The 15,399-nt window shown below is 52.6% G+C and overlaps 1 protein-coding gene across 1 annotated transcript; it reads left to right on the top strand.

Annotated features, from left to right (window-relative positions):
• The first annotated feature begins 2,010 nt into the window (after window positions 1-2,010).
• Window positions 2,011-14,590, top strand: RPN1 (ribophorin I). Its single transcript, XM_020881012.2, is given in 11 exon segments — window positions 2,011-2,324; window positions 4,786-4,850; window positions 5,382-5,688; window positions 8,535-8,718; window positions 8,721-8,743; window positions 9,559-9,751; window positions 10,096-10,195; window positions 10,823-10,961; window positions 11,098-11,217; window positions 12,864-13,109; window positions 14,053-14,590. Coding segments are annotated over 11 exon segments (1,827 nt in total). The 5' UTR covers window positions 2,011-2,057; the 3' UTR covers window positions 14,236-14,590.
• Window positions 14,591-15,399: the final 809 nt, after the last annotated feature.

The following is a 15,399-nucleotide window of genomic DNA, read 5'->3' as shown; positions in this document are numbered from 1 at the left end:
GCACCCAATGGAACCCAATGGCTTTGTGGGCCTAACCTTTGGCCTTGGTTACCAATCGGCTGGGTAGGCCGCTGCACACTGGGATTCACTTTTGCCCATGGCAGCATAAAGCCTAACCTACAACAAGGCCCGGTAAATCTACCTTATTTACATGCTAGGTGGACAAGGTCTGTGTTTCAATGGTATGAGTATATTGCTGCCTTATTTGTACCTTCTATAGGGACAGCAGATATTATGATTAAAGTAGAGGCCTTGACTAATTTCACAAAACAGGCCCTCCTAGATAGAACAAAAGCCATCCAAGCCTTAAATGAAGAGCAAATCCAAATGAGAAAAGTGGTAATTCAAAATAGAATGGCTTTGGACATACTCACAGCTGCTCAAGGAGGGACCTGTGCTATAATTAAGGTTGAATGTTGTGTATACATTCCTGACTTATCTGGCAATGTATCAGCTGCTTTAGATGACATGAAAAACCAGGTAAAAGCAATGTCAAATGAAAACATTCCTTTCTGGACTTTGGTCCTATCTTGGGTGAAGGGTGATTGGTGGAAAACTATATTTACCATTGTTATAGTTGCCTTGATAGTTCTGCTTTGTGGACCCTGCATTTTACAATGTATTATGAACTTTGTAACCCAAAGGTTGGTGTCGTTCTCCCAAATTGGCAGTCAGAGAGCCAGGGTGCAATATATCCCTATGAGTGATGCTCATACTATGAGTTAAGAGCATCAAGAGGGGGGAATGAAGGAGGAAACAGACAGAGCTGGACTCCATCTCAGGCCAGGCTGTGGACATCAGGCCACACGCGTGGGCACCCTCCCAGTGGGCTCTGAACTTTGTGCCCGGTGTCTATAGAAATGGCGCATCAATGGGAAACCAGACCCCCGGATAAAAGAGCCTCAGGACTTGGGCTTGGACTCTCTGTCACCTAAAAGAATACGCTAATTATCTCTGTAACAGAACAAAGTCGTAAATTCCATTATGTTTATCGGGATATGACCACAGGCCTATTGATAAATGTCTACTATTGAACTATCGAGGCTTATGACACATGAATCGTGGGTTAACTGGGATCGTTATCTTTCACCTTGTCCAGACTAGTTTCAGGGAATCTGGGGAGGTGGGTTTGAGCATGTACACTTAGGGTATATAAGGTTTTCACAAAAGCCGGTCGGGGCCCTTGGCTAAGAGGAGACTCTGCCTTGGGCCCGCCGGTGTAATAAACTGCACTCCACCATCTGCATTGTCCTTCTGAGTGAGTTTTGTTTACGGAACGTGTGGCGACAACAGGATGAGCTCCTGCTTCCTCCGTTTCTGAGAAGAGCTTGTGCTCCCAGGGTCCAGGGAGGTGCCGAAGCAGCACGCACCAAGCTGGGCCCAGAGCCACTCCGAGGCCTCCCAGTCAGTCCGGCAGCTTTCACGCGTAACTGCTGCCTTCAGGCTCCAGCTTCTGGTAGAGCGAGTCCGGCCTAGACTGGGGTCCCGTTCCCTTCGTGTACCGGTGACGTTTGTGCACTTTGACTCACAAACGGAAGTAATGAAAGTCCCTGGGACGGCGGAGCTTTGTGGCCCAGGATGCCTACCAACTTCCAGCTTCCCTCTCATTCTTCCTGACCAAAACGAGGTTCTCCGCTAAAAGGATGTCTTCCTGTCCCTCCTTCAGATGGGTATACAACTCAAAGTTCAGTCAAGTCGCTTCTTAGGACAGTCAGTGAGTGAGTGAGGAGAAAGCAAGTGTCTTCAGGTTTACGGAGAACTTGGGGGCAGTATTTTGTAAGCTAAACAGGGACACGCAGCCCACTCTTCCGCAGCACTTGCTGGGGACGGACGCAGCTACCGCGGCGGCTTCCGGCGGTGGGGCAGGCTCCGCCCTGCGGGACACGAGGCCGCCGCGCGCGCAGGCAGGCGCTCGGCGGGCCGCCCGTTGCCATGGAGACCGGGTCCTCGGGCGGGCGCCGCCATTTTGGGCGCCGGCCGGGCCAATGGGCGGCTGCGCCGTGGCGGACGCGGGGCGCGCGCGGGCGGGCGGCTTGCGGCTCAGCTCGGTCCCGGCCATGGAGGCACCCGCAGCCCGCCTGCTGCCGCCGCTGCTGCTGCTGCTCGCGGCCTGCTCCCCGGAGCCGGGCCGCGCCTCCTCGGACGCGCCGCCGCTGGTCAACGAGGATGTGAAGCGCACGGTGGACCTGAGCAGCCACCTGGCCAAGGTGACGGCCGAGGTGGTCCTGGCGCACGCGGGCGGCGGCTCCTCGCCCCGCGCCGCCTCCTTCCTGCTGGCGCTGGAGCCCGAGTTGGAGGCCCGGCTCGCGCACCTCGGCGTGCAGGTGAGCGGGTCGCAGGGCGGCGGGGCGGGCCCGGGCGGCGGGGCGACTCGGCGTCCGCCCGGGGACACGTCAGCACCGGCCTGCGGCGCGGGCGCCCAGACCCCGGGCCTGCGGGGGCGAGCGCGGCCGGAGCGCGGGGTCCCGGGGAGCCGCCTCTGGCCACAGCGGTCAGAAACTCAGGTCTGCTTCCAAGGTTGTGCCTCTTCGAAACCGTTGCACACAGAATACATTTCTTAACGGCTGCGATAACTTTTAAAAAACAGTTCTCTCTTCTTTAAGTTTAAAAAACTCGTGCGAGTAATACGGTACAGAAAAGGAAAGTCCAGTTCTCTGCCTCCCCGACCTGTTCTCATTCTGACAGTAAAGCAATAAAGGGCTCCCCAGTCGGCTTCCGGTCTTCCAGGCATTTCAGTGGTCAGTTTTACGTCCCTCGGGGAGGCAGTGTTGGCTTTGGGCGTAGGGATACACATATACTTTTTATTGCTGTTCCCATTAGACAACATGCATTAAGTAATTACCCAATTATTAGTTGGGAAAACAGTCGTTACAGTGTCGTACTTCTGAACTCGGAGCTGTAAAGTTGCCTTTACAGCTCCCGAAATGACTCCTGTTCCCTTTCATGCCTCCTCCATGATGTAGGACACAGTTTTACTTCGAGTTTTGTGGAAGGATGGGTTCAAAAAGCACCTCCTACCTAGCGTGGTTGCCAGAGTGTAACAAGACTATAGCAGAGGCTATCTGGCCATCATGCCTGGGGAGCGTGGGGTTACTGTACTGGTGTCTTACTGAGAATGTACCTGGTGTTGGGTGTCGTGGTCGGTATTTTAAGGACATTCTCATTTAACTCTCAACGGTCTTTGATGTGTACTCTAACTGCAGGTGAGGGCTGGAGTCTGGGGGCTGAGTTAAGTCAGGGCTTAGGCTGGTTTGCTTCAGACTTCATTTGCACACCGCACTGCCTCTTCTGGCCTGGGTGGTGCTGAAGCAGGATTCTGCAGAAGTGTAAAACCTGCGGTCCCATCACCAGATTTATCCAGAGGTGGTTTTTGATCTGGAGTCCAACAGAGAGGCTCTCTTGTATCTCTGTCTCAGTGCGGGACATAATCGGATGTTAAGCTTAACCAGGACAATGTGTACTTTCCAGCAACTGGCTGGGAGTCTTGGTGTGGTTGCTTGAAGTTTCCTCAGGGAATTATCTTCACCCTTACATGCAGAACTTCAGAGCTGGTGGGAGGGACCGTGGCGACCAGTGACTAGGAGCCAGTCGTTCCTTGCCACCAAAGGCATTTTTCCTTTAATTTGCATCCTATGTTTGAAAGCTTTTGCCTCTCTAATCTTTTGTTAGTTCAGGCAGTGAATCTGGTAAATACTTAAAAAAATCACCATGTAACAGGACAGTGAGAGACCCTGAGAGTATACGAGAGTGTTCCCATTGTGACAAGAGTCTAGCCAAAGAAGTGAAGTGGTTGTTTTATTAGGCTTGGACTTCCCTGGGGGCTCAGACGGTGAAGCGTCTGCCTGCACTGCGGGAGACCCGGGTTCAATCCCTGGGTCGGGAAGATCTCCTAGAGAAGGAAATGGCAACCCACTCCAGTATTCTTGCCTGGAAAATCCCATGGACGGAGGAGCCTGGTAGACTACAGTCCATGGGGTCTCAAGAGTTGGACACAACTGAGCGACTTCACTTCACATTAGGCTGTATGACTCTGTTGAGGATGATTATATGATAACTTTTAGGCTTTCTGAGATACTACAAATAGCTTTCTCATTATAGCTTTGTATACTCTATTGGGAATCACTGCTTCAGTCCTAAAAGGTGGTCTTAAATATTTTCCTTTTGGTGGAGGTTGGGTTGGCAAAGAGATCAGCGGTGGGTGTCTAAGTTTTTTCCTTATCATTTGCTCCGCAATCTGATTGGAGATGCCTGCTCTTCCTCGGAAGGACCCTGCAGCCCGCGGGAGTTGGCACCCTCTTCGTGGTTGGACACTGGGCTACAGGGGAGGATGAGAGCAGAGGGCTGTGTCGTGCCGTTGCTTGTGCCACTGTTAATTTCTTTTGTGCAAGTAAAGTCAGTTTTCATTAAAGCATTAGACTTTTCTGCTATAGCAATAAATAGCTGGATTTTTTCCCCATGCATATTTGGGTGTAAATGAAGAAAAAAACCTCCAGAAAAAAACCTTTCCAGCCTTAATTTTAATTTGTATGTATGTATTTTATCATGAAGGAAATACTATGATTTTATGGGGCATATTATACAGCTTATTCAGTGCAAAAGTCAGCCTTTTGAAGTGTTCCTGTATTTTGGTTGAAAAAATTGTTACTGAAACCAGTATTCAATCTTCATAAAGTTCTGGCAGCTGAAATTCTTTAATGTGGACATACTGAGGCAGTTAGTTAATTGCTGACTCAAAATGTAGAGGCTAAAAGACAAAAGAGAATAACTTCCTTTGTCCTGTTGCAGGTGAAGGGAGAGGATGAGGAAGAGAACAATCTGGAAGTAAGAGAGACCAGAATTACGGGTAAAAGGTACGGTGACAGTCGGAATGTCTCTGTCTTGCCTCCTCTGGTTGCAGGTTATCACGCCAGGGTTGGAATCCTAACGAGAGTGGCTTGGCGCTTGCTCAGCGTGGCAGGGGCTGTTTTGGTCAGCGCACCTGTGAGCGTCTTTTCGTGTCGGCCAGCATTCCGTTGTGTGGCTCCACTGCGGTGTTTTCAACACTTAACCTATTGTTGGACATTTGGGGTTTTTGACACTCTTTTAGAAACAACCTTGAGATGAACATGTAGACATTTGTTGTTTTTATTTTGTTTGAGGTTTTTTTGGCCACACTGCATGGCTTGCGGGATCTTCCCTGAGCCACTGCAGTGGAAGCCCAGAACCTAACCCCTCGGCCTCAAGGGAACTCCCTGGACGTTTGTCTTAAAAGGCTTCAGTGGATAGGTTGAAGGTAATCTCTTAGAGGCAAGTGGTGTTACCTTGGCACAAAATATCGCTGTGACTTTGCGCTGTTCCTTTTTCAGTGTCTTGGTCTCTTGTTTTCCTCGTTCTTCCTGCAGCGGGAGATTCTTCACAGTCAAGCTCCCAGTGGCTCTTGATCCTGGGGCCAAGATCTCCGTCATCGTGGAAGCCGTTTATACCCACGTGCTTCAGCCGTACCCAACCCAGATCACCCAGTCTGAGAAACAGTTCGTGGTGTTTGAGGGGAACCATTATTTCTACTCTCCCTACCCAACCAAGACGCAGACCATGCGTGTGAAGCTCGCCTCCCGGAATGTGGAGAGCTACACCAAGTTGGGGAACCCCACGCGCTCCGAGGACCTCCTGGATTACGGGCCCTTCCGCGACATCCCTGCCTATAGTCAGGTGGGTCCTGGCAGCGCGGGTCTGCTCTGGTGTCCTGGAGGGACTGCTCGTTGGGAGGCTTGGGTGGGAATCCAGGGCCCTTTGTAGAATCAACCCCAGGATTTCAGCCTGCTGAGAAGTGACTCCGTGGGGCTCACTGCCCTCCTGGGGGTTCAGGTAGAGGCCGGGGCTTGAGGAAGACTTTTTAAAGGAGGTGGGACCTGGGGCAGAAGCAGACAAAGCGTTGTGGGCAGAGGTGGCACCATGGCGTTCGAGCACTGCGTGTAATGCTTCAGCCAGCCTGTTTTTTTTGTTCCATGCTCTCAGGGTAGATTTTTTAAAAAGTTCTCAAAGCAAAGCATGTGGACATTTAAAAATCTCTTGTGGTGTACTGCCAAATGGTTTTTCAAACACTTTAGCCCGTTTGTTACGGCACCAGCAGTATGAGACTGCCAGTCTCCCCACACCCTCATCAGTACTGGCATCAAATGCGATCACATATGATTAATATTTCAGTTGGATTTTTGAAACATAGTCATAGAATGAATGAAGTGGCCAGAGCTATAAGAATTAAAATACACCTTATCTTGTCCATTTCTTGGACTTTTGGGAAAGAAAGGTATTTTGCTTGTTTTTTGTTATTGTTTGTTTCCTTTCAGTTTTATCGAGATACAATTGACATACAGCCCTGAATAAATTCAAGGCGTACAGCGCAATGGTTTGACTTCCTCATGAAACAGTTATCACAAGGAGCATAGTGCACATTTATCAGCTCATACAAAGTTAAAGAGATAGGCACCTGTTCAGACCTTGGCTCCAGTTGTGGTTCTTCATTTGTAAAGTTTATGGGGCGAAGGGCTGTGAAATTTAAAGAAAGAATTAAACAGAAGAGACTTTTCTTGTGATGAGAACTCTTAAGATTTACTCACCTAACCTTCATATGTAATGTATAGCAATATTAATTACATTTTTCATGTTGTACATTACATCCCCAGGACTGACTTATGTCATCACTGGAAGTTTGTACCTTCTGACTGTGTTCATCCAATTCCCCTTCCCTGCACTGCCCCCCACCCCCCACGCCCTGCCTCTGGGGGCCACAAATCTGGTCTCTCTTTTTGTGAATTTGTCTTTTGCTTTTTGAAGTTTAATTGACCTACGACACTTCATTAGTTCCTGTTATGCAACGTAGTGATGCAGTATTTCTGTGCATCTCTGAATGACCACCACGGAAAGTCCAGCTGTGATATGTCGCCACACAAAGATGCTAAAGCTGCTGGCCGAACAGCCCGCAGATTCTGCGACTGAGCGTTGTCCTCCCAGTACCCCTGGCCTGGTTCCTCCTCCAGCCCCGTCTCCTCCCCTCTGGTGGCCTCGTTTGTTTCTGAGACTCTTCCTGTTTCCTTTGTTCATTTGTCTCTCAGATTCTACGTGTAAGTGAAATCATGCAGTGTTTGCCCTGAGCAATATCTGACTTAGGTCACGCCCTCTAGACGTGTCCACGTTGTCACAGACGGCACGGATTCGTTCTTTCCTGACTGAGCAGTGTTCCTCTGAGTGCGCGCCTCACATCTGTGTCCGCTCATCTGCTGATGAACACTTAGGTTGCTTCTGTATCTTGGGTATTGTAAATGATGCTGCTATGAACTGTGGGGTTGCGGGTATTTTTTCTAATTAGTGTTTTCATTTTCTTCGGATAAATACCGAAAAATAGAATTGCTGGGTCATACGGGAGTAGAGTTTTCAACTTTTAAAGGAATCTCCGCCTTTAATTTAAATCTTTAAGGAGTCCCCACTGTTTTCCGTAGCGGCTGCCCCAGCTCCCATTCCTGCCAGCAGTGCAGGAGGGCTCCTTCTCCGTGTCCTTGCCGACACTTGCTATCTGTTACCTTTTTGGTAACAGCCACTCTGACAGGTGTGAGGTGATATCTCACTGTGGTTTTGATTTGCATTTCCCTGATGATTAGTGATGTTGAGTCTTTTCATGTGTCTGTTGGCCATCTGATGTCTTCCTTGGAAACATGTCTGTTCAGCTCCTCTCCCTATTTTTAAATTGGGTCATTTGGTTTTTGATGTTGAGTTGTACAAGTTCTTTTTATATCTTAGATGCTAATCCCTAATTGGCTGTGTCATTTGCAAATATCTTCTTCCGTTCATAGGTAACCTTTCATTTTGTTCTTCCATTCATAGGTAACCTTTCACTTAGCTGTGCAGGTTTTTTAATTTGCTATTTTCTGGTCCTTTTGTCATTTTACCTTAAAAAAATTTTTTTATTCAATTTATTTAAATTAAAAAGAAACAAGATAGTTCACCCATTTCTGCAACCCATGTCTCTGGCAACCACCAATCTGTTCTTGGTATCTGAGACCAGGAAGATTCCCTGATGCTGGCTGCTGGGCCTCTGGGCATTTTTGTTTATAAAATGGGGATAAGTAGTACTTCATTATGATGTTCTGAAGATTAAACAAAATGCTATGTTTATTTAGAGCTCATAAAGGAGTGACTGTCTCATACATACCTGTTAGCTATATAACAATATATTATCTTAAAAAATCTCTTCTGTGAATTTTCCCAGATAACTTTTCTCCAGGAGAGAAAAATCCAGTAATTCTGTGTGCCGTGCTCAGTCTTATGCTATGTGTTGGCTCACTGGTGAGAGATTATGTCTTCATTAGCTCTTACATATGCGGATATTTCCTCGTTGCAGTTTTTCTTTATTTACGACTTAAGGTTTTTAAAGAAGTGTGGAGTTCTGTATCTGACCATCCTGGCGCTGAGCTGTAGGCTGTCTGCAGTCCATTTGCCGTGAGCTAGTGTTGGTTCCTGTTCGCTCGGATCCTCGAGCTGCTTGCTTCCTTCCTCTCCAGGACGCATTCCGAGTGCATTCTGAGAACAACAGCCCATTCCTGACCATCACCAGCATGGCCCGCGTCATCGAGGTCTCCCACTGGGGCAACATCGCCGTGGAGGAGAACGTGGACCTGAAGCACACGGGCGCCGTGCTGAAGGGGCCTTTCTCGCGCTATGATTACCAGAGGCAGCCGGACAGTGGGGTTCCTCCGTCCGCTCTTTCAAGGTGTGGGCTCTTGGGCCTGGACACTGGGAGACACTGTGACTGTCTAGTTAGAGAGAGAACTACGGCCCAGCTTCAGTCCCTGGTTGGGGAACTGCCCGCAGAGCGCCCCCCCCCCCCCAAAAAAAAACCCCGTTCATAAAGAAAATGGGAACAACGGGAAAAGGAACGACAAAACCAGACTCTGGTATTGCCGACATATATTTCTTTTTTCTTAGAATATGGTTTTTAAAAAGTATTTAATCGTATTGCATATACAGTTTTGTATCTTCTTTTGTCTTATAAATGAAACCTTACAAGCATGTTCTTGTACCTGCATAATACAGAAGGGCTCAGTGAGCAAACAAAGGCATTATATTTCCCCTCGATTATCAAAATAGGCTTACAGATTTGGAAGTAAGTAATTTAAAATTAAGTAAAAATTTTTAAAAATTAGTAAAAAATACTAGCTGGAGAAACCCTTTTGTAAATAAACCGTGAACCGTCTGGTGATTTGATATGGTTTCTTCCGTCTTCAGTTTCCCTTCTTGCAAAACAGCTTACAGGTTATTTTAGCTTTGTACTAATTCTTCAGCATCTGCAATGGTAGTTATGAGAACCTGGCTATTGGCCAGCCTTGACCGAGAAGCAGATGAGGTATCTAGAACTCTGAAGCCTGTTGGGGGAAGTTAGGCTTCCCTGAGCTGGTTTACATGGAGACGGTTTCATTACGGAATGCTGTGGTGAGGAGCTTGGGGCAGGACATCTGTCCTGGGCTCGGTGGTATTTCTCTGGGTCTCTTTCTGGAGTCTTCAAAAACGTGTGCTCACTCTCTGCAGACCATCCTTCCCGCCGCGGCCCAGGACGTGTACTACCGCGACGAGATTGGCAACGTGTCCACCAGCCACCTGCTCATCCTGGATGACTCCGTGGAGATGGAGATCCGGCCTCGCTTCCCGCTCTTTGGCGGGTGGAAGACCCATTACATCGTCGGCTACAACCTCCCAAGCTACGAGTACCTGTATAACCTGGGTCAGTCTTCAGTTAATTAGAGGGTGGAAAAGGCAAAGGCTGTCTTTTCTTACCTGTGGGGTTGTCGTGTGTGATGATCGGATCGGCAGAGCGTGTTCTCATTCTCAGGAAGGCTGGCGTCAGGAACCCCGTCTTGCGGGTGGCTTCCGTGTCTCCAGAGACAGCCGTCTCTGGAGCCCGGTCAGACGCAGGGCTCTCCAGCGAGAGTGGGCGGACGTGTTCTTTCATTGGCGGCGGGCACTTGGTGGTGGCCGGGGTCTCATATGGTGCTCAGGGCCTGGGCTCTAGTGCTTGCTGGAAAGGCGCACACGAACCACTCACGGCTGCGTCTGCTCGACCCTCAGGAGACCAATACGCGTTGAAGATGAGGCTGGTGGACCACGTGTTTGATGAGCAGGTCATAGACTCTCTGACCGTGAAGATCATCCTGCCGGAAGGGGCGAAGTGAGTGTGCCCTCCCTCCCTGTTCCTCCTGGCCCCGCCCTCTCGGTGCCTCGGGGTCGCGGGGTTGCAGGGCGCAGAGGAGGGGCTCCTGGTGGTTTAACCTGGGGCATCCACAGCAGGCCTGGGCGGTGGCCCGAGGCCGGCGGGTGCCCCCAGCAGGAAAGAACGCAGAGTTGAGGCAGGCAGGTGGCCTGTGCTCTGCTCCTCGCAGGGGGAAGGACAGTCTGGGCTGGTCACACCAGGTTCAGAAGGGCAAGGTCTGAGATGGTGTATCAGGTTCCATGGTGATGGACAGAGGAGCTGTCTTTGGCCGGTTTGAGCAGAAAGCAAGGACTCTGGAAGGGTGAGGGATCTCTCAGAAGACGGCCTCAGCTCAGGATGGGGTGGACAGAGCCCAGCACCTCCACGGGTCCAGGTGGTGGAAACCAGTGGGCCCTCAGAGGGCCACCTGCCCTTGGCACGGGGGACACAACGTACTCACACGCAGGCCTTTTGGCGGTGGGCCGATGGTCTCAGGGCCAGGTGGAACCCGTGCCGGGCGGGGAGCGGAGTGGAGTAGGACTGGGCTCCTTGCTGGGAGCCAGCTGGGGAGTGCGGTCTGTTAGGCTGCCTCACCGCCTCCTGCAGGAACATCCAGGTGGACAGTCCCTACGAGGTCAGCCGCGGCCCTGACGAGCTGCACCACACCTACCTGGACACGTTCGGCCGCCCCGTCATCGTGGCCCACAAGAAGAACCTGGTGGAGCAGCACATCCAGGACATCGTGGTAGGCACGCACGCCTGCTCCCCGAGCGCGCCGCGGGGTTGGGCAGAGGGCCAGCGGGTGCGGGTGGCCTGGGGGCCCCCTGCCCCCAGGGCTCTGAGTCCGGGCGGACTCAGCCAGCAGCGTTCCTGGTCCGCAGGTGCACTACACCTTCAACAAGGTGCTCATGCTGCAGGAGCCGCTGCTGGTGGTGGCCGCCTTCTACATCCTCTTCTTCACCGTCATCATCTACGTCAGGCTGGACTTCTCCATCACCAAGGTACCGCCCGGCCGCCTGCATGCCGCGCTTGCCCTGTGTCCGTCTGGAGCAGCCCTCCACCCGCACCCCCGCCCGTGGCCCCGGCTGATCCTGAACCTTGGAGCCCTGCCTCCTGTTGCTGTCTCGCGGGCATATGATGCTGCGGGGGCAGTGTGCCGCCGGGCGGCGGGTGCCGCGGAGAGGGGGTGGGCAGAGCACGTGCTCTGGAGTGAGGCACCCGACCGGGCAGGGGATGGGAGGCCGTCTGGCAGAGGGGGCAGCGTGCAGATGGCAGGGGGGCCTTCAGGGGGCCTGGGGTTCTGAACAAGGACCTTGGTTCCGCTGGTTCTGTGAACCCCCAGGCTGCTCAGGTTGGGGGTACGCCAGACAGCGGCCAGTTAGCCCTGTCACATGGAAGGGCTGAGTCCAGGCTTTATGATGACATATGCCCATTTCCTAAGGTGTAAAAACTGCTTATTCTTCGTTAATGTAAAAAATGCCGAGTTTTAAAATAATTCTACATGTAGACATTTTGCAAGAACAGTAAAAATAAGTCGTGTGCCCTCTGCATGCGGACGGAGCAGTTAACACTTGGCCCCTGCCTGTCATTTTCTCCCTGAACCGTCGGTGCCGACCTTCCGTGCGTGCTCAGGTGTGTGCAGCCCGCGGGCGCCGCCTCCAGTGGCTGAGCACACGGATTGCCCTTGGAACATCGTGTCCCGTGATGAAGACCAGCGCGCAGCCCTGCGCCGACTGCCCGAAGGGCAGCTTCCAGAGCGGGGGTTTTTCATACCTGAGACTTCTATTGAGGATGGTGTGCTGCATTTAGTTGTCATATTTCCTTGATCTCCTTTAATTGGCAGCATTTGTAATTTAGTTTTCTCACGGTTCTCCCTGAGAATTCCTATTAGGCATTTTTGGTGAGAGCGTGATAAACTGGTGCCGTGTCTGTGGTGCCTGATGTCAGGAGGCACCTGGTGTCAGCTGGTCCAGGGTTTATGGTGTTGACTTCTTGAATGACTTGGTGCCTGCCTGGTTTCTTCACCAAAAAGTTACTGTTTTTCTCTTTGCAATTAATACACAGTCTGTTTGAGGCTATATAAATACTGTATACGCTCATCATTAGTTAACAGTATTCATTATTGGTTCTCGTCTGAATCTGTTACCAGTTGTGGTCACTGAAAAACTTCGGGGCCTTTTACCTTAGCAGTTGGCTGTCCACTGTAAGGGAAAGCTTCCCTTGTTGGTTGGTTGGTTGAATTCAGTGTTGTTTTGTTGGATCACTGTCCACTGCTCTCTGCAGAAGGCCCGTGGTGAGAGGTTCTGGGGAGTGTGCGGGGCCACGTCTAAAGGGCTGTGGTGGCCGAGGAGCTCGGGCTTCGTCCTTAGGCCCTGGAAACACTTGGAGGTGCTGAGCGGGAGGCCACCGGCCGAGCCGGGCTCCCACTCCTTCAGCACCTCCCTGCCCGTTCGCGGGCCCCTGGCGTTAGCTTGCCTTTCACCCTGTCTGTCTCCCCTGCCGGGCCTGGCTGTGACTGTCCACTGCTGAGCTGTCCGGCGTTGGCGCCGGCGACTGTGCGTCTCTGGCTGCATGGCGGGGGGGTGCTCCCGGGAGGTGGGGTCAGCGCGGGCTCGGGCCCAGAGGCCGTCACTCCGTCTGTCCCCAGGACCCGGCTGCGGAGGCCAGGATGAAGGTGGCCTGCATCACGGAGCAGGTCTTGACCCTGGTCAACAGGAGACTGGGCCTCTATCGTCACTTTGACGAGACGGTCAACAGGTACAAGCAGTCCCGAGACGTGTCCACCCTCAACAGCGGCAAGAAGAGCCTGGAGACGGAGCACAAAGCCTTGACCAGCGAGGTGGCGCTGCTGCAGTCCCGGCTGAAGACCGAGGGCTCCGACCTGTGCGACAAAGTGAGTGCCTGCCGCCGCCGAGCACCCGGCTCGTTCCTGCCTCGGTCCCCGTAGCCGGCGGTGTAGGACAGCCTGGCTCGCCGCCGGCCTGTGGGGAAGCACGCCCATCGTGTGTTCGTGCCGTGTGCCCCCTGGGGCTGTGAGAGCTGGGGTCTCGGGGCCTGCGCAGCACTGCCCACGTGGCGGCTGTGGAGAGCTGCCCCTCCAGCTGCTCGGGCTCTGGGGAGGAGCCCGGACTTAGAATGGCGGCTTGGATCCAGGCTCTGATTCACACTTTGTGAACCTGGCCAGCTACCTACCGTGTGCCTCAGTGTCCGCATCTCTGGATTGGGGGTGGGGGAGCTTCTGTGTCCTCGCGGAGCTCGCAGCCGTCATGGGTGTCAAGCCAGTCAGTGTGTGCGTGTGGGAAGCCCGGGGGTAGGGCTGAGGCCCTGACCGCCTGCCCCCTCCTGTCACCCTGAGCTGTTCGCTCCAGCGCACCTGCCCTTTCTGACCCGCTTACTCACGTCCTCAAGTGTGTGCTGTCGGCTCCCCGCGGGCGGGATGCCTGTCTGTCTCCTCTGCTGTTTTCCAGCAAGTAGACTCCTGCCTGGCACCGTGGCTCATAGATGCTCGCCAAGTGTCGAGTGACCGTGGCTGTAAAGGCCTCAGCCTGACACCCAGTCGGTGGTCACGCATGTTGCCTGCCCCTGCTGTCGGTCCTTTGCCTGACAGAGTCCCTGGCCCCGCCTGGAAGCGGGAGGGAAGAGGTGCTGCGTGTGCCCAGCACCGTGCCAGGGACTCCTTTGTTATCACATTTGATGCTCACGGTCTCCACGGCTGGGCCCAGGGGTGCTGAAAGGCCTGGCTCCCCGGGGCCGGAGACTGAAGGCAAGGGCTCATGGGGATCCTTGGAAGGTGGTGCAGGGACGCTCTCGACCCTTCCCTGCTCTTGCCCCTCCAGGTGAGCGAAATGCAGAAGCTGGACGCTCAGGTCAAGGAGCTGGTCCTGAAGTCGGCGGTGGAGGCCGAGCGGCTGGTGGCTGGCAAACTCAAGAAAGACACGTACATTGAGAACGAGAAACTCATCTCGGGAAAGCGGCAGGAGCTGGTCAGCAAGATCGACCACATCCTGGATGCCCTGTAGCTCTGCCGAGGGCAGGCTTGGGAGTGAACGGCAAGGCCTGCTCAGGCCAGCTTCTGGATTTTGCAAAATGCTCTCGAGGAAGACAGAAGTCAGGCCCTGCCTCAGACAACACAAGAAGCTTTGTTTTTGTCCCTAAAATATTCCTTTAAAACAAGTGTCATGAAAAACAAATTATCTTTGTGTTTTGAACCAAGAAGTTTTTCAGTTGGTTTTATTCTGAATCCTAGGATATTTTGGGGCACCTGTAAGCCCCTTGTTTCATGGCCTCCTAATTCCTGATGTGTGCGTATTTTACAAGCGTGTGTGTTTTTTTAAAGCGCGTGTGGCCAAGTGGCAATAAAGCTGGGACTGTGAACTTGGGTGTTGTTGCACTGAAAATCTCTCATAACTTATTTCTTAACTTTGGGGATAGTACTTTTTTTTTTTTTTTCATTTATTTTTATTAGCTGGAGGCTAATTACAAGTTTTTTTGTCATACATTGACATGAATTAGCCATGGATTTACATGTATTCCCCATCCCGGTCCCCCCTCCCACCAAGGGGATAGTACTTTCAAGTGCTTTTTATCCACTAAACAATGGATTTGCAAAAAAAAAAAAAAGACGGATTTGCTCCTGGGAGCAAGTTTGTGTGGCAAGTATAGGTTACATTTTACATCTGGGAACCCTGATGCCACAAAGGTAAGGCAGCCTGTCCTGGGTGAGGCCCCAGAGCCGTGTGGAGCGGGGTGGATTACCGGGGTGCTAAGGCGACGGTGGAGCGGAGGCCGTGTGGAGAGCGGTGAGTGACGGACAGTCACTAACTGCCAGGCCCTCGGAGGGTACACGGGAGAGCCCGGGCGGCATGGCCGTGGGGGAAGCTCCCCTAAGACGGCAGAGGCCCCGGGCCAGCAGGGAATCCAGGGAGCGGGGTACAGGCGGCTGCGCAGGAGGAGCCCAGACGGGACGGGCCTCACCCAAGGTCAGGGAAGGGCAGGCAGTGAGGGAAGACACGCTCAGCTTTGACTGGCTGAGAGCGAGCTGTGAGAAGACCTGAGCGCCCGCTGTCTCCCAGGCACCAGACGCGGGCCCAGGCCGGGACGGTGCTGCGGGACAAGGCCGCGCGGGAGCCTCACGCCCGCCCAGTGAGGTCCTGCCCCTCCTCCGGGAGCGTCTTCCCTGAGCC

This window comes from Odocoileus virginianus, unplaced genomic scaffold, assembly GCF_023699985.2.
Source record: "Odocoileus virginianus isolate 20LAN1187 ecotype Illinois unplaced genomic scaffold, Ovbor_1.2 Unplaced_Contig_3, whole genome shotgun sequence".
In the NCBI taxonomy this organism is placed as follows: Eukaryota; Metazoa; Chordata; class Mammalia; order Artiodactyla; family Cervidae; genus Odocoileus; species Odocoileus virginianus.
Note: the sequence above shows the minus strand (reverse complement) of the source record. Positions and strands in the feature narration are given on the sequence as shown.